This window comes from Mauremys mutica, chromosome 1 (genome assembly GCF_020497125.1).
Source record: "Mauremys mutica isolate MM-2020 ecotype Southern chromosome 1, ASM2049712v1, whole genome shotgun sequence".
Lineage (NCBI taxonomy): Eukaryota > Metazoa > Chordata > Testudines > Geoemydidae > Mauremys > Mauremys mutica.
The window spans coordinates 90,531,154-90,558,215 of NC_059072.1; the positions used below are offsets into that span (position 1 = coordinate 90,531,154).

Sequence of the window (27,062 nt, forward strand, 5' to 3'; positions counted from 1 at the left end):
TCCCCTTTTGCCCAGTCAGTGCTCCATAAATAGTTTATAACCATTGATTTTTAATATTCAATTATGTGAATCTTACCACCAGGTTTGAGCAATATCAACTAGGCTGAACTTATGCTCATAAATGTTAAATTCTGATTTCTCTTATTACCAGATTCCTAGCATTGGTAAACATGCAATTAAATAATTTTCTTTCTTCATGTCCATGGGCTGGGGAGGAGCCTGGCTCAGTGCTCAAGTAGCACCCAACCATTCCCGGTATGGTTTGTGTTGTTGCTCCTGTGTGATGGCAGCATGGACCCAGCTCTCTAGAATGGTTCTTAAGTTATGTTTTAGTGTGCTATCAAATTTTTTCTGAGTGTAAGTGACAGAAGGGAAATGATCATTTTTAATAGCTCACATCAGTTAAAACTGAATGAATTTTGTGAGACAAAGAAAATAGACTTTTCTATCACAAGGGCTTTCTCCCTGCCAAATTTGTAAAGGCCTGATGCAAACAATGGAGGTGTTAGAACTTCTTTTAAAAGTTGAAAGTTTTATAATGTAAAGCCAGGTAACCTAATACAGGGGTCACTACTAGCTCCTCTTTTAATGAATATCCCGTTTAAGAAAATGTCATGTAGCTGTTTGAAAAATAGTACCAACAAAAAACCAATTGCTTGCGCTCTCTGACTCAGTAGAAGCAATTAACTAACACTTATTAGTTGCATTAAACCCTGGTTGAGAATTGTAGGATTGGATTATATGTATGAACACATTTTTTTGCTCTGTTGGAATTGCTGTTAATACATAAAGAAGCAAACAAATTAGTTAATTTTCAAGTCAAGTAAAAATATGGGAAAGGAGGACAAAAATAAGGGACATTTATTTTCAGCATTCTAAGAGAGTTGGTACCACTTACAATGGAAAATTAAAATGTAAAATGTTCAGTGTGTGTTTTCAGAATGATAAATTCCAGAATAAAAATAAAAAACTATTGAAAGACTTGTGGAAAAAGTAGCGTGCCGTACAAGATTGAATTAGTGGTCCATGTATAGAGCCCTGTGCGGATACACAATTTATATCCACAGAGTTGTGGGGCTTTAGTGACAATGAGAGAGACCAGGAGGGCCATGGCCAGGAACTGCAGAGGCGAAAGCAGCAGCATGTCAGGCCACTGCTTGCAGGAGCAAGCACCCAGCCCAGACAGCTCCTCCAGCGTGGCTGTGCTGCCCTCAGCCCTGGCGACTGGAGTGGGCACTAGGCTCACTGACCCTGGTCATGCTGGTATGTGCAAGAGGCTCACACACTCCCGGACAGGAGTCCTGTCCACACTAGGATCGATCTTTGGAGCACCTTACTGATTAAACATTGGCCATTGCAAAGAGTGAGAGTTTATTCTTACTGTTCATATTTGTTTCTTAGGCCTTCCCTACATTCAGAGTTTCTCCAATTTAACTTTAACAAAGGTGTGATTTTAAACAGTTTTAAACAGATGCAGCTTTTAATATAGATTAGGATTTAGCCAGTTTCTAATGCCTGGGAGTACTTTTACTATTAAGTAGCCACAGCGTAAAAGCTTTTTTGAAATTCCAAAAGCTTTTAAAATTCCAAATGAACAGTCAACTGGTTTTCTTTTATTCACTGTTTTCGCCACACACATGAAGAATTTCTGTAGAGTGGGAAGGCATGACATCTTTAAGGAAGCTGTGCTTGCCTGTTCCTTCATAGATGAATTTGATAAGTGTTTAATAATTCTCTTTTAAATTATTTTTCCAACCAAGTTGCCTGGTACCGAAGTAAGGCTCACTATTCTGTAACTTTTAGGATGATATCTAATATCTTTTTCTTAATTATAGGTGCAACATTTACTATCTTCCATTCCTCAGGTACAGTTGCTCATTTGGATGAGATTGCATATTTTTGTTAACCATGTAGCCACTTCATTCTGACGTTCTTTCAAAATTGGTGGATATACACAATCTGATCCTGTAGACTTCTTGTTTAATTTATCAGTGTATTCTGGTGTCTCCTCTTTTGATACTTCAATCTCTGACAGTGCTTCATCTTTATTACTGGGAATGGGGGAGGCATCTCCCAAACATCCTCCATGCTGAGAACCGGAGAGAAATCATTTCGCTTTTCTACAATGTCGTCATCTTCTCTAATTAATAAGAAACCTAGATGGTAGATTTTTAAATAGATGTATGTCTTTTCTTCTTCTCCCTTGTGTCAGATGGGAATACCTACATCACACTGTCCGGGTTCTGGAAACTTCTTCCTTAAACCCTCCATATCCCCCTGCCCTTTTATTGCTTTATATCTATTTACGTTCACAACAACATTTTGGTCTTGTAGAACTCTATTTGATTGCAGGAATTGCTGTTGGGTGGTGTGAGGCATTGTCCTCTAGCCCCACCCCACTCACAGATCCTTTTGGTCCATGGAAATCCTAATTTAATAAAGGTGATTGTGTGTTTGAGGTGTGTATTACTTATAAGACTTTTAAGCCCTATTGCAGACTCCCCAGGCTAATGTTTTCCACATCAAACACACTCTGGCCCTTACCTTTGGGTCTGTCCAAGGAGCACTCTGTGAAAATCAGAGTAGGGACAAGGGTAGCTTTGTCCTCCCCGCCCTGACCGTCAGGCACCAGTCCAGTCCCCAACATGCACGCTCTGATTTACTCCAGCAGCCAGTGGCCCTCAACAACCATAATCGTGTTGTCAGCTTTCACAATTGTATCGCAAATCTCACAGTATTAGGTATTTTACTTAAAGCTCCAGATTTTTTTAAGCCAATCTCATAATTTGAATCATAGGCATAATGGAACACTGGCCATTTCCCCTGTCCCAGTGTCCAGAAGAAAAATAGTGGCTCTATGCAAAGTGAGATTCCCCCTACGTTGGGGTGATGGGCCAACCTGTGGCTGGTTAACCTATCTTTAAGGGCTGTTTTGCACTGCCAGAGAGGCACAGAGTATCTCTAATGCACCAGAAGTGAACAATCATGCCCACTGTATCCAAAATAAAGGATGATGTTTTATTTCCAAAGGTTTGTAGGGAGGAGGAAATGAAACCAAAGCCTGCATTCTTTGAGTGATGGTCCCTATTATGTATCCCAATTGTAGGTGCGCATGCATGCCATGCGCCGGAGACCATAGGTTTTCGTAGCAGTGTCCATTGACCTGCTCATGTGTAACCTTGTGCTCACAGCCAAGGTTATGATAAGCCATACGGGTTGACGCCTCTCCAGTTCCCTCTTACTGCCACATGGCTGGAGTTAGAACCTCTGTTCCTCTGCGATCTTAGTGTTTACACTGAGAGCTTTTAATCTACCTTCTATATAGTTCTTCTTTGTTGGTTTTTTTTGTAGTGTAGATAGTTTTACATAATTCTGATAGTTACTTAGTGATAGTTTTCCCTGGTTGGAATCTGACCTTGACCACCACCTCCTCCCGTGGACTATGCCTTCCAATCCTGGGTTTAAGAACTGTTTCCTGCCCTTGCTCATTCTCCATGAATGACTAGCACCAGCACTGTCTCTACTGCCTCAGGGAAGCCCATATCGCTGTTTGCTTTTCCCGCCACAGAGCTGGGAGGTGTGACAATTTCACCTCAGAAAGCACCTCAGGGAGGAAGCCACAGCAGACGGCTGTGGACACTGCCGTGTGCTGTACTGTACTACAAGCTGCGTTTCCTCCTGCATCCATGTATCCACCTCCACACTGATTACTGCTCACTACTCTCCCATGATTGGAATACATACAAGGACCATCAGTTGAAGAAGAGGCGGTTACTTAGCTGAAACTGGAGGTTCGAGATGTGTGGTCCCTATTTGTATTCCAATAACTGCCCTCCATCCCCTCTGCTGTGGACTAACGTTATCAGCGGTAAAAGGGTCACTGGAGGGCATCAATCCGCACAGCCTGTTATAACCTTGGCTGGGAGCACAAGGAGACACATGACATGTGTGGGTCAACAGACACTGCTACAAAAACCCTCCGGCGTATGGCCTGCACGTACATCCATGATTGGAATACGAATAGGGACCACACATTTAAAAAAAAAAAAAAAAGTTCTCGAAGAACTTCCAGTTACAGGTAAGTAACCTCCTCTTATTCATTAACTCATCCAGCCAGCATGAACTTGCAGCACTTACAAACTAGCTAGCAAGCCAACTGTTCAAGTCTGCTTTGAAAGTGTGAACAAAGAAATCCTTTTAAACGAACTGCCGTTGTGTACCCATGGTATTGATCAGAGAGCTTTGAGAAAGTTTGTTGTGTTTTAACGTCACATCCGTAGAACCTAAAGCAGCAGTTTATTTGAATTTTTTTAAGATGCACTAAGATCCTTCTCCCAGTTTTCAAAATAGCTTTATTCTTTCTGCTTAGTCACCCTCTTGCAAGCTTGAAACTGACATTTTCCCTTATTGTTCTCAGTGATTTATTCTGATGTATGCATTCTGGTTGTAGTGTAACACTGGGAGTGCTGGGGCTGTATGGGTTTTTTTGCTTAGTTTTACTGTATGGCTTTTACTGCTTCCATCTGATGCTGTAATCTCCTCAGATGTAAACCAAAGTGGTCGTACCTGATCAGAACTTGCGTTAGAAACTTCCAAAGAGGAGACCCAGCAACTCATTTTTGGGAGACTGTGTGATCTAGTGGATAAAACACTTAAACTGGGACATGGAAGACCTGTGTTCCATTTCCAGTAGCTTCCTGGGTAGACTGATACCTCCTTTTGTAAATTGCTTTGAGATCTACAGATGAAAAGCATTTATATAGGAGCAAAATGCAGTTACTAATTTTTATTAAAGAATACCCAGGATTCTGTAAATAAAAGGTATTCATGATTTAGTGAATGATATTCTTCCCACTGAGCTGTTACTGTACCAATAGCACAGTATCCTGTTGTGAGGTGCTGGGTTTCTGTCAAAATGTCATCTTTAGAATGAGATGTAAAATAGAACGCTTGACCTCACTCATCGCCTTTAAAGATTCCATGCTACTTTTGGAAGTGTAGGAACAATAGCTCTGGTTATTTGGCCAAATTCCAATTAGGGTAATTACATTCTGCCTACCTAAACCAAAAATTAGTCCTACAGTTACACCTAGAAAGATTCTTTACTTTCTGTTAAACAACTGCAGCATTTTACAACATATGACTTGTGGGGATGGGTATATATGCTATCTGTCAAGCAGCGATACACTTTTTAAAACATGCTGTTTATTGCACCATATACAACATCATATAACTCCAACTAATCAAAGCATGTATTATGTATGTGTACAGGATGTACACAAAGTATTAAAGATTTCAGTTCTCCGACACATGCACTTATGTTAAAGTACAATGCAAGTAAAAATACACATAATCTACTGAAATGCACATGAAGCAGACAGGAGCTTGATTATTAAGGTTTTCTCTACAGATCAACAGAAAGTAAACTGACACTCAATTTATCTGTCTCAGAAGGATAAGGAGCTGATTGAGTTGACTGTTAGAATATGAACCTGTGGTTCCTGGAAGAATAGGTATTTCATACTTGATGCTTTCTCCATTAAGCTATTACCTGCTGAAGGCTGGAAGTTTTATTTCTGTGGAATGTCTTTTCCAATTAATGGAACATCCAGCCACATTGCATAACTACATTGGCTTGATTTTTTTACCCTAAAATGTAAAATTGTAAATTGATCATTTGAATGTCAGCATAGTTACTGCAATCTTCTCTCCAGCTTGTCAGACTTGGATATCTTCCTGTTCCAGTTAATCTAAAATGCAGTTTCCTTTTCCTGACCCTCTCTCTTGCGTCTCAGATTTCTGCATTTTCCTGCTATAGTTCCTGCTATTTTCCTGTATGAAGTTCAAGCGTCTCTTCACCTTTATGGTTTCAATAATTTCACCCTGGTCATCTTTTTGCCTTCATCTCCTTCCACTACCTTCTTTGCTGCTTTCTGCACCACCTGATAGGTCTGAAATACCCTTCCCATTAATAAACAATAATTTTCCCTCAACTTCTGTATGAAGAAAGTACTAAAGCCAAAATATATTCTATGAAACATTTGAGCTTCGTAGCCAAGCCTTAACTGTGTCTCCTCCCCTGTCTTGTTTTCACTTGTGCCTTTAGTTGATGAGCCCTTTGGATAGAGGCATGTTATGTTTGGCAGTGACTCATTTACAGCAATATTTAAAGGATGAACACAACTAGGTTTCAGAATAATAATGTGGATCACATTTTGCTGTGGTGGTGGTTCAATTTGTCTGTAGATTCAGGACAGCATTGCCGTTCACATTGGGAAAGTTTTCTTCACAATGAGGGAAGCTAGTAACTTGTTTTAAATGAAAGTTTATATTTTATAATTCCCACACCCCCCAAAAAAAGAACCAAAAAACCACCCAGCAATGAGTGATACCGTTGACAGTGGTTCATGTGTAGTAAGATGAGGCCCTGAAACATAAATTCTTACCAGAGGCCCAGTAGGAGGCCTAAGGCCTGAACTAAAGTAATGGTCAAGATTTTGCTACATAAAGCAAAGTTAAGCTGTGAGCCAGAGGCAGGCCCTGCTCACAGAAGCTGGCAAGGAAAGGGCTGATACTGGAAAAAGAGAGATACCTAAAAGGTACTGGACACCAGATATCAGAACGTTCGCATACTTGTACATTCCACACAGATAACAAGGAACAAGCTCACCCATCCCAATGACAGGGTAATATGATAGAGTTGTTTTGTTCTAACCAACGTGTACAAGATGAGAGGCGGCACCTTACTTTGTAGTGTGGTTGTACCTTGCTATGTAGAGGGGTTGCATCTCAGTACATCAGGAGTGATGTGTAACTTGTTTGTACCTGTGTATAAGAATGCACCCCTGAGTGGATATCTTTGTCTGGCCTAGGGGGCAGTGGAAGGTCCCGCCACTGACTGAGCCAGTCCATTGTCAGGGAGCACATATGTACTAGCTAGCAGCACCTTGTATATCTAATCCGGGGAGCTGGAGACTGTTTCTCTCTTCGACAATAAACCTGGCCCGGGTGCCTTCATACCTTACTAAAGTCTGTGGTCCTTGGGGGTTCTCTTGGGATCTGCTGTGTCAGCTATCTGCACAGAGCCAGGGCAGCACACAGAGAGAACACACACGCAGCCGACTGATAGCAACGTTGAAGAGAGCAGAGCACCACATCGGTAGCGTCTGACGACATCATGCACCTTCATACCTTATGGGTGTGATCGTTCTGATTATTTTAACTTCTCCAGATAAAGTATGGAGGTTTTGTCTCCTTTGTCCACCGAGCTCTTGTTGAAAATATCAAAGTTTTCTTGTATGACCAATCTGAGATCAAGTGGGGGAAAAAAGCAATGTAATTGTCTTGAATTCTGTCCTTAGTGGTCCATGTTACATACACAATCCTGTACTGATCCATCGGATCAGACAAGGTGTTTGATTGACAAAGGTAATAAGTAACTTAGACTTCTGAATGGTATTTGACTTGATATCACATGACATTCTAATTTTAAAAAATTAGCACTATACAAAATCAATCCCATACATATTTAGTGGATTAATAACATGTTAACTGGTGGCTCTCAAAGGAATTGAAAATGGGGAATTGGAGTCCAATAGCAATAATTCTAGTGGAGTCCCATAGGAATCTGTTTTGGTCCAATACTATGCACAAGAACGTAAGAATGGCCATACTGGGTCAGACTAGTGGTACATATAGCCCAGTGGACAGTTGCCAGGTGCTTCAGAGGGAGTGAACAGGACAGGGTAATATTAGTGATCCATCCCATTGTCTAGTCCTAGCTTCTAGCAGCCAGAGGTTTAGGGACACCCAGAGAATGGGGTTGTGTCCCTGACCATCTTGGCTAGAAGCCATTGATGGCCCTATCCTCCATAAGCTTACATAATCATGTGTTTTGTTTTTAACCCAGTTTTACTTTTGGCTTTCACAACATCCCCTGTCAGAGTTCCACAGGTTGACTTGTGTTGTGTGAAGAAGTACTTCATTAGGTTTGTTTTAAATCTGCCACTTATTAATTTCATTGGGTGATGTAAGGGGTAAATAACACTTTCTCCACACAATTCATGATTTTATAGACCTCTATCATATTCCCCTTCAGTCATCTCTTTTTCCAAACTGACCAGTCCCCCAGTCTTTTTAATCTCTCCTTATATGGAAGCTGTTCCATACTCCTAATCATTTTTGTTGTCCTTTTCTGTATTTTTTCCAATTCTAATATATCTTTTTTTAGGATGGGATGACCAGAACTGCACAGAGTATTCAAGGAGTTTGCATACCAAGGATTTATATAATAGCATTGATATTTTCTGTCTTATTATCTATTCCTTTCCTAATGGTTCATAACGTTCTGTTAACGGTTTTTGACTGCCGCTGTATATTGAGCAGATGTTTTCAAAGAACTAGCCACAATGACTCCAAGATCTTTCTTGAGTGTTGACAACTAATTTAGATCCCATCATGTTGTATGTTTAGTTGGAATTGTTTTCCAGTGTGCATTATTTTGCATTTATCAGCATTGAATTTCATCTGCCATGTTTTTGCCCAGTCACCCAGTTTTGTGAGATCCCTTTGTAACTCTTTGCAGTCTGCTTTGGATTTAACTATCTTGAGTAAGTTTTCAATATCTTTATCAGTGATCTGGAAGAAAACTTCATTGTTGGTAAAGTTTGTAAATGACACTAAAATCAGTGGAGCAGTAAATAAAGGGGACAGGTTAGTTCTTTAGAGCAATGTGGATTGCATGGTAAGCTGGGCTCACTCAAACATGTGTTTGCAGCTAAATCCATGCAGGAACAAAGAATATAGGTCACACTTACAGGATGGGAAAATGTATTTTGGGCAACTGTGACTTCAGGGTCATGATGGATAACCAATTGAATGTGAGCTCACAATGCAATGCAGCTACTTAGAAAGCAAAGGCAATCCTTGGCTGTATATGCAGGGGAATATTGAGTAGAGTAGGAAGAGAGGTCTGGCATTAGTGAGACCATTACTGGAGTAGTGTGTTCAGTTCCGTGTCCATGCTTCAAAAAAGGCAAATTGGAAATGATTCAGAAAAGAGCTACAAGAACAATTCAAGGTCTGGAAAATCTGTTTTATGGTGGGACATTAATGATCAATCTATTTAGCTTATCCAAGAGACCGTTGGATCCGGATAACTTGATCACTGTCTAGCTATCTTCCTGGGGAGAAGATTTCTGACAGTCATAGGCTTTTTAATCTAGCAGACAAGGCATAAAAAGATCAAATGGCTGGAAGCTGTAGCTCGACAAATTCAGATTTTAAGTGAGGCACAAAATTTTAAGTCAGAGTAATTAGCCATTGGTCAATTCTCTGTTGCTTGAAGTAACTAAATCAAGACAGAATATCATTCTGAAAGATGCTGTGGCTGAACCAGAAGTTATAGGTTTGATGCAGGAATCAGTTGGTGAAATGTTATTGCCTGTGTTGTGCAGGATGTCAGCACAGATCAAAAAATATGGTCTTTATGACCATAAAATCTATGGCAATGGTGGTGTTGGCACCTAGCAGCCATGTTTGAAAAGTACTTTTTCTTCTTTGAGTTGTTGCTCAAGTCCCTTCCATTTTAGGTGTGTGTGCACCATTGCTGGAAAGTTTTCTCTTAATGGTATCCATTGGGCCACTCTAGTGCCCTCTGGAGCTGCACGCTTATGCGCTGGTATAAGGGGTGCTGCTGGCCCAGCACCCTCGCAGTTTCTTCTTACCACCCGTGGTGGTTGTTGGAACAATCCTTCTTACTTCAGAAAGGCTTCTTCCTAGTGGTTTTCAGACTTTTTCTACATTTGTGGTTGTCATAGTGTAGTGTATATAGTTTCAAGCAGTTTTAGTGTATATATTTAGCGTGAATAGTTAGTTCCTAGTGTAGAGGGACTTCTTAGCCCCAGGGGCTGGGCCTGCCCCAATCCCCAGGCTTCAAGCCTTGTGCCTCTTGTGGCAAGCCTATGTCCGTGAGTGACCTGCACTCCAGCTGCTTAAAGTGCCTGGGCAACACTCGCGTGAAGGACAGGTACCAGATCTGTTGGGACTTCAGATCCTGCACCAAGAAAGAGGGGGACATCAGACTGAAGGGCATCCTCATGGAAGCTGCCCTCAGACCTGTCTGAAAGCCAAGCTGCTCCGATTTGGTGCCGAGTACTTCAGCGTCAGTGTGAAGTGCTCCCCCAGCACTGAGGTCTTCCCGTCACCATTCTCCATCTCCAGTGCTGAGGAAGAAAAATAAGAAGCAGCACACTGAGAGGGCGCTTGTTGGTGCAGAAGAGAGGCAAGTGGCGAGAACAGAGTTTAGTGAGACCCATGCTGGGCCACTCTTCTACCCCTGGACCAACGCTGAGGGAATTGAGCCTGGTACAGGACCCTCCGTAGACACAAGGAAGCCACCATGGTGCTAACAGACTGATGGTACCATCGACCTCAGAGGCTTTTCAGGCGGCTAGGGACCTTCTCTCTCTTCTGGTTCCGCCAACCCCAGTGGGGCACCTACCAGCTCCAGTGTCTGGAAGCAAGAGGGAACAGGGTGTGTCAAACAGCTTCCTGGCACTGGGTCCTCCAGCACTATCTAGGAGCAAGCCCTACCTGATCCCAGCATCCCTATTTCTGGCATGCCACCAGTCCCCAGAATCCTGGCACTATATGGAGGCAGAAGTGGGTACCACGCCACCATTGTCGCCGAGAGAAGAATCCTCTTCGGAGTCCAAAGGGAACCTTATGTACTCCCGTAAGCCCACCATCTGTACACAGCCCACTCTCCACCAAGCTTCAGTGCCAATCATTCAAAGCTGAAGCTAGTCCAAAATAATGGCAGCCTGATTATTAAGTGGAGATAGCTTGTCCTACTGCTGCTTCATGAGCTGCTGTTGGTTTTGACCTTTTAAAGCTGTAAATGGCTTGGGTCTGAGTTACCAGAAGTCACCTCTTTCATTGTGCCTTGCAGCTGTAGGTAAGATCAGAGGCACTTGAGCTGGAACTCTCTCTGTATATGTCTTCAGTCTCGGAATGTTCTTCCCTGACCTTTACTCTGCCAGAGCCTGGATTTGTTTACTTTTGAATGTGCTGGAAAGCTCGTCTCCGTTTCTCAGACATTTCACAAGAAAACAGTTGGAAGAGATTAGTCATAAAGTTTAAGGTCAGAAGGGATCGCCAGATGATCTAGCCTGACCTCCTATATATCACAGGCCACCAGCACTCACACACTAAAGCCAACAACCAAAATTAGACCAAGTATTACAGCCCACAGGAGACTGTGCCAGAGGCAGAGAATAGGAGGGACTGAGGTACACCAATGCCTAAGGCCTGTGCAATGGCAGGGAATTATCATATGACTTCTCTGTCTTTGCAGAACTGGTGATTATAATGAGCTGGACAGTTGCTGGTATTTAGATGGCAGGCTAATTAATGCATTTTGGAGGGTCTTGAAACCTGAATATTCTTTGCTCTTCTTGCTTCCAACCTGGAGATGAAATTAACACAAATGTAATTTGGATATCAAATGATATGCAGAGATTATATTTTTTTCTGAACAAGGTTGTTTTTTTCCTGCCTTCCTTCTGAAATTCTCATTTAGTGTGATTATGGCCACTTATTTGCAGTGCCATGTAGCTCTTGAAATTGAGCCATTTTTAAATAGAGTTGTGGCTTTCAGGACTCCTTATTGTAAACATCTTGTTATGAAATCAAAAAGCTACTAGTGTACTCAGTGTTTTCAAAGTATATGTTTTGAAGGGGAAGAGGTTCCGTGCCTCCAAAAATTTCAGCGCTACTCTTATTAAATTAAAAATAATGCAAAAAATTAATGGGAAATTTCTTCTTTAGAGCTCTGATTACTCTCCTCGTGTACAACCAACAAAGAAATGGTGTTATGCCTAGACTGAAGGCAATCACATGGGGTGACCAGATGTCCTGATTTTATAGTACAGTCCTGATTTTTGGGGGCTTTTTCTTATATAGGCACCTATTCCCCCCCTCCCCCCCCCGCCGCCCCATTCCGATTTTTCACACTTGCCCTCTGGTCACCCTACAATCACAAGAGATGAACAAGAATGTCATTATGCCTGAATCTTATAAAAGTGAAAGCTGTGCTTATGTAACAAGCCAGCAATGTGAAGAAAAAATCAAACATTGATAGCAGATACTTCTAAGGAGTTAAGCTTGGTATTTTAAGGAACACCAGATATAACAAAAACATTTCAGTTATTTAAATTTTGTTAACTTTCTGTTCTTGGTTTTATCCCAGTAGGGCTTTGATTGTAAATTCCTCAGATCAGGAACTGATTTTTTTTTCTCTGTTTGTACAGCACGTAGCACAGTGGGGTCCTGGTCCAAGACTAGGGCTTCTAGGTGCTACAGTAATACTTTTTAAAAAATTGTTTTTATTTGTAACCCTTGTCTCTGTACAGTCAACAGCAGGAGCATCATTACTGGCAAATGCCTCACCTCTGACTCTTATGACATCACCCCTGTCTGTAACCAATCAGAATGTGACGTCTGCACCATTGACTCCTTTTGGGATGCTGGGTGGCCTTGTTCCTGTGACCGTACCCTTCCAATTTCCCTTGGAGCTGCTTGGCTTTGGGACGGACACAGCTGGAGTAACAACCACCTCGGGATCTACCTCAGCGGCTTTCCACCACAGCCTAGCTCAGAGTAAGTGAAGCTAGTTATTCACACCGTAATCTAATTCAGCGGTAACTGCATCCTTCCTTACTTCACCACTTGCGAACTCAAATTGGGAAGGAAGTGATGGAAACACCATTGCCTGAGTTCCTTTAAAGTTGGACTGGGCAAAGTACAGTGTTATAATGTGTTATATAAGAAGTCTCTAGTTGTGTATGATTCTAAAAATTAGTCACAATTTTCTTCAAGAAGATGACCAGCACTAACATGTTCATAGTATACAGTAGGATTTGAACTTGCTTTTTGTATTCATTTGTCCCACCTTTTTAGAAGAGAGAACACAGTTTTATTAGAGCAGTTTCTGTGTTTATAAGTTTTACAGAGCAATGAATCAAAAGACTGGTAATGCAGAGACACTTGGTCAAGGTCACAGCCATGCTCCCCTCAGTAGCAGCTCACACAGAGCCTCTGATACTAGAACCATTTTTAACTGCAGAGGGGAATATTGACCAGGACAGGACTGATTATCTCTTAGTGTAGAAAAAGCCTTTAGATTTTCCACTTCGGATTATTACTGGAGGCAATAGGACCTTTCTGTTTACTGAAATAGTCCAAAGGATTGCATTTCTAACATGCCCCCTGCTCAGTACTGAATAAAACACATGGCTGAATGGACCAACTGTTGGTGATGTTAACCCATTGGGCCCTTTATCCCACATGTGATAGCGCTATCATGTAATTTTTGATCTCTCATATAAGGTTTGGGGTATGGCTTAAAACAAGTAATGGGAATGTGCTGATGTGCATCTACTTATTTATGTAGCGCCCATCAATATAGGTCTGAAAATAAGAGGCTGCTTTTTTTAAACATCACTGCCTTCTTGTATACATTGGATGTGAATTCCTGCTCCCCCCACCCCCAATCTTTTCATTTCATTCAGATTTACTGAAAGGTTTGCAGCCAGGTGCCCAGCATGCAGCGACGCTGTCTCATTCACCTCTGCCTGCTCACTTGCAGCAAGCTTACACAGGTAAGGAAATCCTTTCCCCTCCTTCATTTCTCAGAAGTTAAAAACCTAAAGGCCAAATTTATCTTTTTGGCCTGAGAATTTATCTGGGCTTCAGCTTCCTTGCTGGGGACCAGATTGATGATGATCTGAAGATAACAAAGACAACAAAGGAAGTGGCTGGAATGTTCTCGGGCTGCAGTAATGGCAAATGGTGCACATCCTATTGCAGTTTTATATTTGGAAGTGGAATGGTGGGTCTTTCATGCATAAGTTGTCACTACCATTGCCTCAAAAGGTAAAAAATCTTGGAGGCAGTGAACTTTCTTGCACTGGAAGCTTAGAGACCTAAGATTGCAATGAAATAAAATTATTAATACCCAGTAAATAATTATTTTATTGGTTACAAGATGAATGAGGGACTTATTTGTGGAGCTAGTCTTCCCCTTTGGAGGTGACACTGAACTTCCAGTTACCAGCTTCTTGATTTTTCTTTAAATCCTTTGTATGTATACAACACCGCCTACTTTAAATAGGACGAGCAGATTGAAAACTCTTGACAGATTAGCTCAGATAAATATTGTCCCTTCTGAGAGGATTAGTTTATTGATTTTTTTTTTTAAGGCAGTGTGGTCTAGAGCAGCGGTTCTCAAACTGGGGGTCGCGACCCCGTTTTAATGGGATTGCCAGGGCTGGCGTTAGACTTGCTGGGGCTCAAGGTCTAACCCTGAGCCCCACCTCCTGGGGCTTTGGCTTCGGCTTCAACCCTGGGCAGCAGGGCTCAGGTTACTGACCCCCAACCCAGGACTGAAGCCCTTCGGCTTTGGCCCTCCCGCCCATGACAGTGGGGCTCGAGTGGGCTCAGGCTTCAGTACCCCTTCCTGGGGTCATGTAGTAATTTTTTGTCAGAAGGGGGTCGTTGCAATAAAGTTTGAGCACCCCTGTCTAAAGCAGTGGCTCTCCATTTTTTTTGGGACCATGTGACAGGGTGCTGGGCAGGAACTGCTGAGCCAGCCCTCTGTCATGCCAGCTCCAATTAAGGGAGGTAAATTGGAACTGGCTAGAGAAACCTGTGCCTGATTGGCAAAGGGGAAACAGCTGCCAGCCTATTAGCCTGTGGCTATATACAGGCCCAGAGGAAGGAAGGAAGAGGGGAAGCCAGAGAGGGGTAGCTCTTCCCTTGTGGGTGCTGAGGCTCAGGAGTCCTCAAGGCTGAAAACCCCAAGCGGTATAGGATGAGAAGGTGGTGGGATTGCACCCTGTAAATAAACTGCACCAGTGATTGATAAACCTAAGGGTCTCTGAGTGTTTTTTGGATCAGAGAAGAGGCAGGACCAAGGGGGACCCTGCTTCGCCCTGTTACAGTCCACGAGCTCAGTATGGCTGAAAAATAGTTCCACAGTTGTAAAGGATTATGCAATTTAGGACATGGAATTTTCTTGGCTACTTCATGAGTTGTGGCTCAAACAGGGAGTGGGGGTCTGAAGTGGGCTGAGTGGAGCTGGCGGGGTTCTTTACTCCACCCACACAATGCTCAGCTCCACGGGTTTTAGGAAGTGCTGTTTCAAGAGCCTGTGAAAACAATTCAACCTTTCTTACTCAACTGTTTGCAATAAGTTCCATAGGTTGATTTTTATATGCTTTATTGCAAAAAGTGCTAGAGAGACCTGAGGTTTAGATTTAGCACTCTCCCAAACAACAATTTAGCTGTTACTTCAAGAGAGAATAGTGTTTTCTGCTGAATGTTAAGCATCAACAATTATAATGCAAATTAAATAAGCTGGTGAGAAGATGAGGGAATCCTCCACCCCATGAAGACAGCACATTTTAGTAGTGTTTGAGTTTGGCATCCCCACTTAAAATTTATTTTTAAAAAACAAACAGAAGCCGCCCACATCCTGTAGACAGCTTATCAGTCATTCACAGCCTTTGGTGCAAACAAGTATGTTCATTTACTGCATGTCACAGTTGTGCACTCTCACTAGCTGCTGGAATTCACCTGTTCAGGGCAACCAACAGGAATGCAGTTCAGTATTCTGCAGTGCAGGTTGCTTTATTCATAGTGTAACTCACATAATCACAAGAGAACTTTATATCTATGTTTTTTTGTTCCTCTTCTTTCCCCCTTCTACCCACACCCCCAAATTCCAGATGGAGGCCAAAGTAAAGGGGACACTAAGTTACAGCGGAAAACCCAGTGACTTCTGGATGAGCACGGGAGCATGAAGCGGTTCTGATTGGCTGATGGAATCTGCCCGGTTGGGAAAGTGCTTACATGGTCACAGGGCTGCTGTTTCTGTCAATGTTTACATACTCTGATCCCAAGCACTGTGGTGAGAGGAAAGAAGAAAAAGAAAATAGTTGATCAAATAGAGGAGGAAAAGGAGGAAAGGCTTTCATGCAGATTGATCAGAGTTTGAGCTTACCTAAAGAAACTCAGCCTTTTAAAATCTGTTCTGACTGGCAAGTTTCATTTGTCAAACCCACAGTGGCACAATGTTTACTTTCTGGGTAATGCCTAATGATAAGGAGGAAGCATGAAGAGAGATGGAGTAAATTTCTCCATCTGTCCTGGGAGGTAGGAAGCCATCCACTTTAACAATTTGAAGGTCCCTGCAAAAGAATATGAATGGGCCCTGAGTGTATCCTACGGTCATGGACCATATGTAGTGCAGACCAGAGATGGTCTCTGCTTGGGCACTCTGTGGCATAAATAAGAATAAACTTTCCACAGATAGTTTCTGATACAGACATTTGTCCAACATTACCTCTTTGGAAAAGCCTAATGAATACAGGCCCTGCTGGGTTTTGTGGGTCCTGTGGCTAAAGCAGTCTCATTACTCCCCAGGCAGAGCTCTCTTTCAAAGAGAGAATTCTGTTGGAGAGGCAGGAGAAGAGTAAAGAGGGGTTTCCATTAGTCTCTACTCCCAAGTTAATTTTAGCATAGAGTGATTGGTATTTAAAGAAAAAAATCTGTCTTTTTTTTACATAAAATGGAATCTAAATTTTGTTTCAGATCAGACAGCATTCTTATCTCCCCACACCTAATTTTTTTTTTGGAAGATGAACACTATGGTTTTCCACCCTTAAACTTGCTTCATTTCTTCAATTGGTTCTCCTTGTGTGTATCTGCTATTTACAGTGTAGAATCTACATCCTTCATAAAACACAAGGGCACTTCCTCATCCCTGCTGGATCCATTCCCTCTTCCATCCAACTACTTTCAAAAGCTAGACATAGTAGTGAACCCTTCAGCTAAGGAGAGCTGGATGAGGCCTACTTCAGAGCCAAGTTATACTGCTTCAAGCATTAGCCAAAGAGGAATCATTCAGAAGTGACCTGGGGTGCCTTTTCTCCTCCTGGGGCTGAATGTGTTGTCTCTTTAGCATTGCCGGCCCCTGCTGGCCTGGGGTACTCATGACCTCAACTCTGCCCTGCATGGTAATACAAAACAGCAAGGCTGGCTTTCATTTTTGGATAGCAATATATCAGGTAGTCCATTTATATGTTTAGGAAACATTTAGCACACATTGCACTTTTGACAATAGGACAGAAGAGGTTCTTACATTAAAACTTGATTGTTGAGTCCCATCTTTCTTTAAGTGGAAAGAGAAGCATGGCAGAAATTGCAACATAAAAGTAAGAAAGTATGGGATATTCTGATCTGGAATATCACAATTTCTGATTTGAGGCCCTTTCTCTTGCAAACCCAGTATATCCCTGTGATCAAAGATACTGGAATTCTAGTCTGTCTTGAACTTTCCAGTAGTTCTGATCTGAGATTGTACTTATGACTGATGGTCACCTCACACCTTCCAAGTACAAACTTTGACCTCTGGCTATTAAATCTCTAGTGTTTTTGCTAAACCAACTTTTAGCTTTCCATTTTCTTTGACATGTGAACTATTTTTCTTAAGAACAGACAACAATTCTTTTTTCTATTTAGATCTCTTTAATTTTATATATATAAATTATATAAAAACATGAATTTAAAATAATATATATTGTATATATCATAAATAAACGTTGGGTTGAGCCCAGCAATAAAGGATTTTGCACAAGGAATTTCTGTAAATGACAGATTGAACCAAAATAAGATCCATTAGGTTTTGAATTTCACCCCATGGCACTAGGCAAATTGTGTTTTTTCTGCTTATGTAAATGTTCTGTAGGTGGCATGTTGGCTAGACAAAATTACAACTCTTAGCATCAAGGTTAATTTAAAAAAGGGTGTATATATTCATACAGACCCTGGCATTCCTACTCAGATGAAAATTCTCCAAGGCATAAGATTCCATTAACTATTCAGAGGGTAGCATCCAAGTTTTGCTTTTGTGTGATCTTTTACCCCAGGAAGGGAGGAAGGAAGCAGATTCTGTGAAGCCAGAATTCTTTGACCTATGCCAAACATACCCCACACTTCTAATAATGCATGTAGCTGAGGGGGTGAAGTGGAGGGCCACCCAGCAGCAATATGTGGAAAAGACCCCCACCCCAAGAGAACTCTGCCCTCTTCTATACTTCCTCCCTCAAGGTGTCTCACACACATTGCCATCCTTTACTTTCATACTTTTTTTTTAAGTGAAATTCTAGATCTAGTGACAGGTACACAATTGACAGTCCTGGAGATTGGAGCCCTTTATCCGTACAGCACAGACAATGACAGCACAAGTTTCCTTCTCCCCATCCCGCAAGTGTGCCTCATTTGCAAGGTATATCTCTAGGATTGAGAGGGGAGTTCAGTCTCCACAGCCCATTCAATCGTTGGCCTGTTTTCTGAGAATGGTAACAAGAAGGCATATTAGTACTAGTTTTGGAAATAGTTGTATGATGTGAAACTTCACTGAGGTCACAAACTCACTTCATATAGGCCAATGAAACAGTTCTTGGAGTATAACTATTTCTAGTCACTACCAGTCTTGTGGGCCACTTTGGAATCAGTTGACCCAAAGAAGAAAGATTCTGTATTCCAACTCCTTCTCTATTCTCCACTTCCTCAACCCGGAAAGGCCAGGTCAAAAGATAACTATAGAGTAATTCCCAGGATTGCAGAACCGGGGAGCACGTGAAGGATATCTGCAACATCCCAATGCAAAATTAGACTAATACACTTTATTACTCCTTGCACAGCAACTTATTGTTTAAGCTGTTTTTCAAGAGTTACTACTTTTTAAGGGCCTTTGGTAATGTATATAAGCTGCTGTACATACTAAATAACCCTCAGTATTCACAAGCAATAAGAGCCAGTTGAGCTGTCTTTCTGGGCAGCTGACCTTAATTTGGGGATTGTCTGTGAGCTGAAGTATCAAGCTCACTCTGAACCTCAAATAATTCAAGCAATAATTTCAAACACAGGTTTTAGATGCTAAAAACCCTTTGAGTAATGCCTTCTGCTACATGTTCCAAAGCTCCAAAAGGCATAGGTAGCAATTTTAAATCCTCTGGGAACTTTGCAAAGAATAGAGAAAGGAACTAGGCTAGGTGAACCACAAGCTGCAAAATTTCTAATCATTTGGATCATTATTTCTGTGTTCTCCACCTCCCCAAGATAGATGTTGATGGCCTAAATTGTTGTTTTTTGCCCATCATTCTCTATTAGGTTGCTGTTAAAATGCATTAGTAATATTGAGTCACCAAGTCATGAGTGGATGCTGTGGGTTTAACATCTGTTTTCAGCTAATCAGAAGTGACTTTTAATTACCTGGGTTCTGGTTTTTGTTTGAATCCTGTCAGGGCTGTTTGGTGCATAGATTTTGGGTGAAGCAGGCACACAGGGTCTTGTTCCTTTCCCCCACTCCAACTGCCTGACACTTCCTCCACACTCCTCCTCCACTTGGTCCAGGACACTTGAGGACATGAAAGCAGAGAAATCCCGCAACTCTCCCAAGCTGCCATCAGTTGTGCAAACCATAACCTTCTGGGGGTTGTCTCTTAGGACTCCAACTAACTTTATCACATTTGCTGCTACATTTGTAAAATGAACTTTTGGCTGTATTTATTAGCGAATTTTAATCTAGTTTACAGTTCGTTTTTGGAGTAGTTTTTGCCCACGGATGGATTAGGCGTGATGGGGTGTTTGATTTTTTTTTTTTGAGTGCATTGTTAAAGGCACAGTGAGTCCTCTTCGATTATTTTAGTTTTGGACTTTCTTTGAAGATTGAATTGCAGGAAAAAGCAAAACCTGCAGTCAAGCAAAGCTCTGGAAGGCTTACACCCCGGACTCCAGCTTCCCATTTTTTGCTGAGATGGGGATCACAGTAGGGACACTTGCTGTTTTGTTTTCTTAAAATGAACCAGAAGGTAAATGTGGTAGGTAAATGACTGGTTAATTAACACTTTATGCAATTTTAATTTTATAGAAGTTTAAAAATAAAAGTTGGTAGATTCTGATTGGTCCTAGCTCTGGTGAAATGGCTGTTACCCCTCCATGACTTACTTGATTCAGGCCTTTGTCCTTTGTTTAAGTGCCTTTTCTTTATTTTATTTCCCCCTCTCCCTTCCTTTAAACTGTTCTCAGAGATCCTAAAGTGCTGGGAGGCATTTGGGAGAAAAATCTTAAACTTGCCAAGATGACTTTATGCTGTTATACTATTTTCCCTTTTGTAAAAAGTGTGGTGTGTGTGTGTAATAAGTTATAGCTGCTGTACCATGGCATTCATTCTGTATGCTCTCTCTCACACACAAAACAGTATTCCTAAGAATTCTGTTTTACTTCTGAAAGGTGGACATTTGGGCACAGATGATAGTATAGTAAGCTGTGTGTGAGAGAGACAGAGGAGTTGGTTAGTGGGAAAGGAATTTGATGCATTTCCCTTTGGAGATCTGTTTGAATCTTGTTTAGGTCGCAAATGAGATTAGTTTGGTAATCTCAGTCTCTCTACCTGTAAGTATTAGACTGTCTCTCATAACCACTCCTAGAGTTTGGCACAATTCCCCACAACTGATAGCCCTTTTAGAAGAGGAGACAGCTAAAATACTAGGTTGAAACAAGTCTGAATTGAGATGTATTACAGGGAAGCTTTCATGGTGCTACCCACATCTGCCCGACAATAGTCATTCTATCACTCTCTAGCTTAAATGAGTACTTAAATTCACCAAAGTTGTGCCACTTTCTCCCATGCAATAGAAGAATGGAGTGGGCTTCCTTATATTGTTCTCAGCAAATTAGTCTCAGTAAAACCTTGCTATAATCCACAAACTGCTTAAATCACACACCAGAAAAAGTGCATTTTTCCAGCTCTCAAAGATTGGAGTGAGGTGTCTTCTTGTTGAGACTTCATTATTTATAGAAGATCTACTAATTAGCAGTATAAATAATTTACAATATATCTTAACTACAGTGATCAAACTAAATGAACGTATCTGTTTTATTTGTTAAATTTTGCTTGTTATACAATAAGCAATCTGCTAATAGGTGTCCAAGTGATTTAATGCAAATTAGCAAGGTTTTACTATATGCTGAAAATAATTGAACAAATGTCTAGCTTGCATTTCTATAAAAACTTTCAGAGAAATCAGTGTTGACTAGTCAAAAGCAAAATCAAATGTTGACTAATGCTGAATGTTGCTCAACCTACAATAACAAACAGAAGTAAGCTATGGTGGTTCTGTGAGGTATTTCTACTAGGTAGTGACAGGCTTGGTCTGGTTGCAATATGGAGGAGGAAAGAGTGGGCTTTCCCCTTCCAGAAACCAGATCAAGGTTTGAGAACTTCCCTCCCTAATTAGGAGCAGAGTTAATCTAGAAAGTAAGGTGGGCTGTCAAGTACCAGGGTTTGGTTTTGTGAGAGAAAATAGGGTATGACTGTAATTTTAGTTATTAACCTTACCCGAAAGCTTTTTTTAACCTGTTGAAAATCACGACTGTATCTATATAAATTAGTGATCCTATCAGCACAAAGCAACCCCAAAGCTGGTTTACCCAACTTTCCTGAGACCCAGCAATTTCTGGCTGTTAATTAACATAGCCCCTTGGGGCTATGGGTAGGTGAAGTAACTTAGAGAACCTATGAATCTGCTCCAAGGGACCAGCCTGGCGTGCAGCTGTCCCATGATTGGAGGGGGCAGAAACAAAGGTGTCCTCCAGCCATGTGTGCACGCCCTACCTGAGTTGTGCTGTGCTCTCCTTAGCTGAGGCAAAGGATGTCTGTCTACATTTTTAGTATCCAACATGTGATTACTGTAACTCTCTATATAGAGCAACTCTTAGAATGAAAAAAAAAAATTCCTACTTATTCCATCTTTCTAGAAATGAATTGCAACTTCTCCTTTTCTCTCATCACCCCCTTCTGGCTGTGAAGCAGTAAGCTGCTAATAAATTTGTAATACTAATGAAAGTGTCCAGTACAAGTGGGGTACACTACCTTTGGTTAACTTTGACAGTGTTCTTGACTGCCCAACAACAAAAGAGAGGATGTGAGAGAGGGAAAGAGCTCTGTTGTCCAACCAAAACAAGTTGGGAGATGCTACCAAGTTTAAGATAAACCAAATAGCTGATGACACCCAGAGCTTATTTGGGACTGATTAGTTTCCACCTATGGGGGCGAAAAAACTGTTTTGTGTTCTCAGCTTTTTCCAGATAAGGCCTTAGTTTGATTAGTAGTCATGAATATCAACTATGCAGATAAGTATTCTTTACATGTTCCAGTGTTATGTACACTCCTCTCCCTGCCCCCATTAACAAATGTTAAACTTCTACCCAAAGAAACATGACGTAGTTTTTGAATGTCTGTACTACAAAAAAAGTATTTTTTTCTAACAGGGAAAATGAACTTTGTATTCAAAAAGAAAAAAAAAAGAAAAAACCCATTCTCTGGTGCAAACTCTAGTGTCACAAGTGTAATAAAATGGCTTTTGAAGGGAGACTAAAATCTCCAATTGGTGATAGGTTTGATTCTGAGAGCTTTTTAGATAGTTGCACAATATTCAGCTCTGCAGAACTGGACCAAGAAGCCACAGCAATCTGAAGTAATTCTGATGTATAGATTACACTTTTGGGTGGGTGTGGGATTGATTTCCTGTACCCTTCCTACCACCGAAATATAGGATTTAGTAAATGCAATGTTTAGTGAACTGACCCTTTCTAATTAAGGGGAGATTTTAGCTAGTCAGTGACTGGATCTCTTATAGATGGAATCTCTTCTAAATAGAGGCTGCATTGGGATCCCCACTGCCTTCTCATCCACTGCGGTGTTGCACTTGTTACAGCAGAACAATCCAGCCTCAGAGGCAAGAGCTGTAATGAGTCTGTTTTAAAGTCAGTATTTCTATCTTGCTGTAGCAATTTGTGCAATTTTCTTGCATACATTCTCAAGGTTTAGACTGGGATTTGTTTCTCTCCAGAATATTTATTTAGGACTATTGATTTAAAGAAGTAAAATACATTACACAATTAATTATTCCTCTCTACTTCCCCCCAAAAAGTCTCTGCTGAGCATTGTTATATTTTAGCAGTTAAATTAGTCCCCTTTCTGTGTGATTTTTCTCCCTCTTCCAGCCTCCTTCCCCCAAGGGTTGGAGGTCAAATGCATTTTATGGTTAAATAATCCTTAGAATGCTGGCAATTTCTGGGCTCCCAGTCAAAGATGCTTACTATAGGAGGGTATCTGTTGCTCTAATTTAGAGAGAGAGAAAGCACTATACTAGAACTCTTCCTTGTGAGCAGACATGGGCAAGTCCTTTTACCTCTGCCTAGAGAAGGGATTTGCTCAACAGCAGAGCTTCCAAGCTTAAAAGCTGCTTATTCTAATTGCAGCAAGAGTCCTCTCAGTGAAAGGGTTTAGGCTGCAGTATCCTGTTTGCTGTTTCATTAACAAAATATATGAAAGAGTTAACCAGCTTAATTCTACTTGGCTGGCTGGTGCTCTTGAGAATGTAGATTATGTAAAGTGAGGGGCTGAGGGCCCTTTACCTGGGTACTTTCCTGACTGTCATTGCCAAGTTTAGAACAAAAAATTAGCAGGCGAGTGCTTATTGTGCCTCAACTAAACTTAAAAAGAAACTGTCAGTATACAGACTTTTGTGATCCTCCGTAATACCAAGAAAGGGAATGTACAATTCCTGTGTGATGGCAGACACATTTGAAGTGGGGATTCTGTGATTTATTTTTTTCTTCATTTTATTCCACACGAATTCACGTCTACTTGCTCCTTAATACCTGCTTACTTCAGAACATGGGGGAAAAGCCCTTGGCTTGGTGAAAGGAGAGCGAGCCTGTGTGCTTACCTGATGAACTCCCCTGTGAAATGCTTCCCCCATATGACAATAAGCATGTATAGCAGCCCTTGAGGAGAGGGGCCTGAATAACCAAATCCAGCTACTTATTGGTGACGGGTGCCAATTACTTTGGTTTTGTTTTTTTTTACAAAGATGCGTTCCACTAACTTAAAGGGATACTGTATTTTTAAACAGGTGATTTTTTTTTGATTTCTCTCCTTCTAAAACTGGACCTGAATACAAGTTTTGAGTTGATTTTTTTTTTGTAATAATCTCAGGACCTGAAAGATTGTAGCATTTAGTGTGTCTTAAAAATTATGTACTGTACCAGCCATGGATTTTGTAAATACACTTGTCTCCCTTTTTTCTATTTTAGTTTAAAAAAAAAAAAGTGTATAAGGCTCTTTGCCAGAGAAACTGGTGCCTGCTTAATTTCCATCCTGAACTGGAGCAGGAAAATGGGGAAGCTGCTGCCACAAAAGTCTGCACCAGTTCCAAAATGTGTATGCTTGCTGATCAGTTTAATACATGCTAGCCATTTAACAGGGAAGCTAGAGTTTCCTGTGTGCATTCCTAAGTGTGGCTGGCAGCATGTTGGCCACCTGCGGGGAGGTTCCTGATAAAACTCTTCACCTTGATACTGTGATGTTTTTGCTTTCCTCCCAAATAATCAGGTTTATCATCCTGCATTTTGCAGGACAGTTTGGATTTTTTTTTTTGGACAGGTTGCATATCTGACATTCTGCAAGAAGAGCTGGTGGAACATAATTCCTTTCATCATGCTTTGGTCCCGCAGGATAAAATAGCAAAGAAGGCAGTGCTATCTCATAACCACATATGTGCACTCACTCTTGCAGATCTCAGTGTGGTAACTGAACCTGCCTCACAGGTCCCAAACATGTTCTGTCCCTCCCTACTTTCACTATCCTAAATAAGGTGCTGAGATTTTTTGGCAATAGGCTTGCTCTGAGATTCCAAGTGTAGCTAGCAGACCTGTGTTCTAAAGTAAGAGCCTTATTCAATTGAGTGTAAATGTTTCCTGTCCTTAATTGGGACAGGGTTCTTTTTCATGAGTGTATTTTTCTTTTGTATGTGTCACGTGTCTGTGCTGTATTAAATAAAGAGGAATGTACATATTAGCACTGTGTGTGGTTGTAAGAGAACTTTTCAGTATCATAAAGACAGGACCATTTATATCTATCTAAGCTTTCTGCTGTAGCTGATAAATTACAGTTCCATCAGAGACCCAGGGTCCGGTAACATGATCAATCCCCCAGTGTTTGGGGAAGAACATACATTGTTTGTCAGATGCCTCATCTTCAGGCTGCAAGCAGCAATAATGGGACAGAGCCTGAGAAAGATTCACAACTACATGGGTGAGGGGGACTATTATTAAATAAACGTATAAAGGCAGGGGTGCTAAACTACATCTTCTCTTTCCCGTCCCACCCCCACAGCACAGCACCCTCCCCCCGGAAATGGCTAGGGCTAGCTCTGCCCACGTCGGTGGTGCTGGGTCAACAGGTCGTGTTCTCAACTTTGCTCCAGCCCCCTAGTTTGTATCTAGTCTGCTTGTTTCTGACGCTGAAGAGCTCAGCATTAAATTTTGATTGGCCCATCAGTTTTAGTGCAACTGGCCTGCGACTGCAGAAGGGCGACTCTTAAATTAGCCGGGGACAATGTTGGCCCAGATTTGCTTGACCAATTAACCCCCAACCCCATGTGTCAGGAGCTGCTGACGGTGGACCAGAAAACTCAGTCCGCCCGGGGTCGGGGTCGGGGTGTGTGGGGGCAGCTGAGCAGCGGTACCGGCACAGGGCGCCGCTCGCTCCCCCTATGAGCCACCCAGCACGTGGCGTGGGGCCGGACATGATCTCAGGCCGCGGCGGTGAGCGACCGGTGATGGGCCTGGCGCGCAGCGGGGCCGCCCACTTTGCTCCGTGGCCTCCCCAGGTTCTAAGGCCACGCACCGCCCCCAGCGCCATCGTCGCCCGACCGCCTTCGGGTAAAACTACACTTCCCAGGGTTCCGTGGGGGGAGAGCTGCCACTCCCATGACGTAGTGCGCTACGCTGGTGCGCAGACATGATAAGTCCCAGAAGGCTGTGCGCACAGCTTCCTGTGTGCAGTTGACAAGAGGGTGGGGGAGGGTGCTAATAGATGGGCCAATCAGTGTTCGTTAAGGGGAGGGGAATCAGATGTAGGAAGAAATGAGCGAATGAAGAGCAGGCTTTTATGGTAGCCCCAGTGGCCTAATGGATAAGGCATTGGCCTCCTAAGCCAGGGATTGTGGGTTCGAGTCCCATCTGGGGTGAAGAGAGAATTTTTTTCCCTTTTCCCAAATTATTTATCCGTGTGACGCAAATTGCTCCTCAGTCGGATTTTACTCAGGACAGGTCTTCCACACTGTGCTTTCAACTCGGGGGTGGACTGAAGTCACTGGAGGTGACTTGTGCCCAATATAGCCTTACGCAGAACTCTGAACACTTGAAGTGAGTTGAAGCGTAATACCTCATCCTCCCATCTGAGATTGTCTTTGCCTGACTGCCCCACAGCGGGGGAGGAACCACACGCCTATCTTGCTGACCCTGATCAACATACAGTTTTATCAACTCCAAGCCTTTAAATATTATGCGTTTGGCTTCAAAATTATGAGACTTTAATAAAAGTGTTGTGTTTTTTATTTGCCCACATTCCAGAAAGCAAATAAAAATAATCCAAAATTTCTTATTTTAAAGTCTCATGATTTTTTTAATGCTTGGGGTTAATAATATTATATGGCAATCAGGTTCAATAAGATGGAGTCCTCTGGTTGCCCACCCCCTCCCCCACTCTGGGAACACAGCTTTTGGCAGATACAGCAAAATGAGTTGGTTGGTTCATTAACAAGTGGAAGACAAAATATATGGCTCTCAATGTCACAAAAGTAACCATTAGACTGGATGAAGAACCCCTAGAACAGGGGTGGGCAAACTTTTTGGCCCAGGGCCACATCTGGGAATAGAAATTGTGTGGCGGGCCATGAAGGCTCACAAAATTGGGGTTGGGGTGCAGGAGGTGAGGGCTCTGGTTGGGGATGCAGGCTCTGACATGGGGCCAGAAATGAGGAGTTCAGGGTGCAGGAGGGGGCTTGAGGCTGGGGATTGGGGGGGGCGGTGAGGGCTCCACTGGGGGTGTGAGCTCTGGGATGGGGCTGGGGATGAGGAGTTTG

The 27,062-nt window shown here is 42.1% G+C and overlaps 1 protein-coding gene and 1 non-coding gene across 16 annotated transcripts in view; both read left to right on the forward strand.

The window, feature by feature from the left end:
- Nucleotides 1-24,991, forward strand: part of UBN2 (ubinuclein 2) — a 99,464-nt gene extending 74,473 nt beyond the window's left edge. For all 15 annotated transcript variants that reach the window (XM_044983162.1, XM_044983207.1, XM_044983182.1 and 12 more), the window contains 3 exons: nt 12,414-12,660; nt 13,572-13,661; nt 15,789-24,991. In XM_044983162.1, coding sequence (XP_044839097.1) covers nt 12,414-12,660; nt 13,572-13,661; nt 15,789-15,838 — 387 coding nt within the window. In that variant the 3' untranslated portion in view covers nt 15,839-24,991. The remainder of the gene's footprint in view (nt 1-12,413; nt 12,661-13,571; nt 13,662-15,788) is intronic.
- Nucleotides 24,992-26,092: 1,101 nt separating this feature from the next.
- Nucleotides 26,093-26,165, forward strand: TRNAR-CCU. Its single transcript has one exon. It is a non-coding gene; the product is annotated as a tRNA-Arg (tRNA).
- The last annotated feature ends 897 nt before the right edge of the window (nt 26,166-27,062 follow it).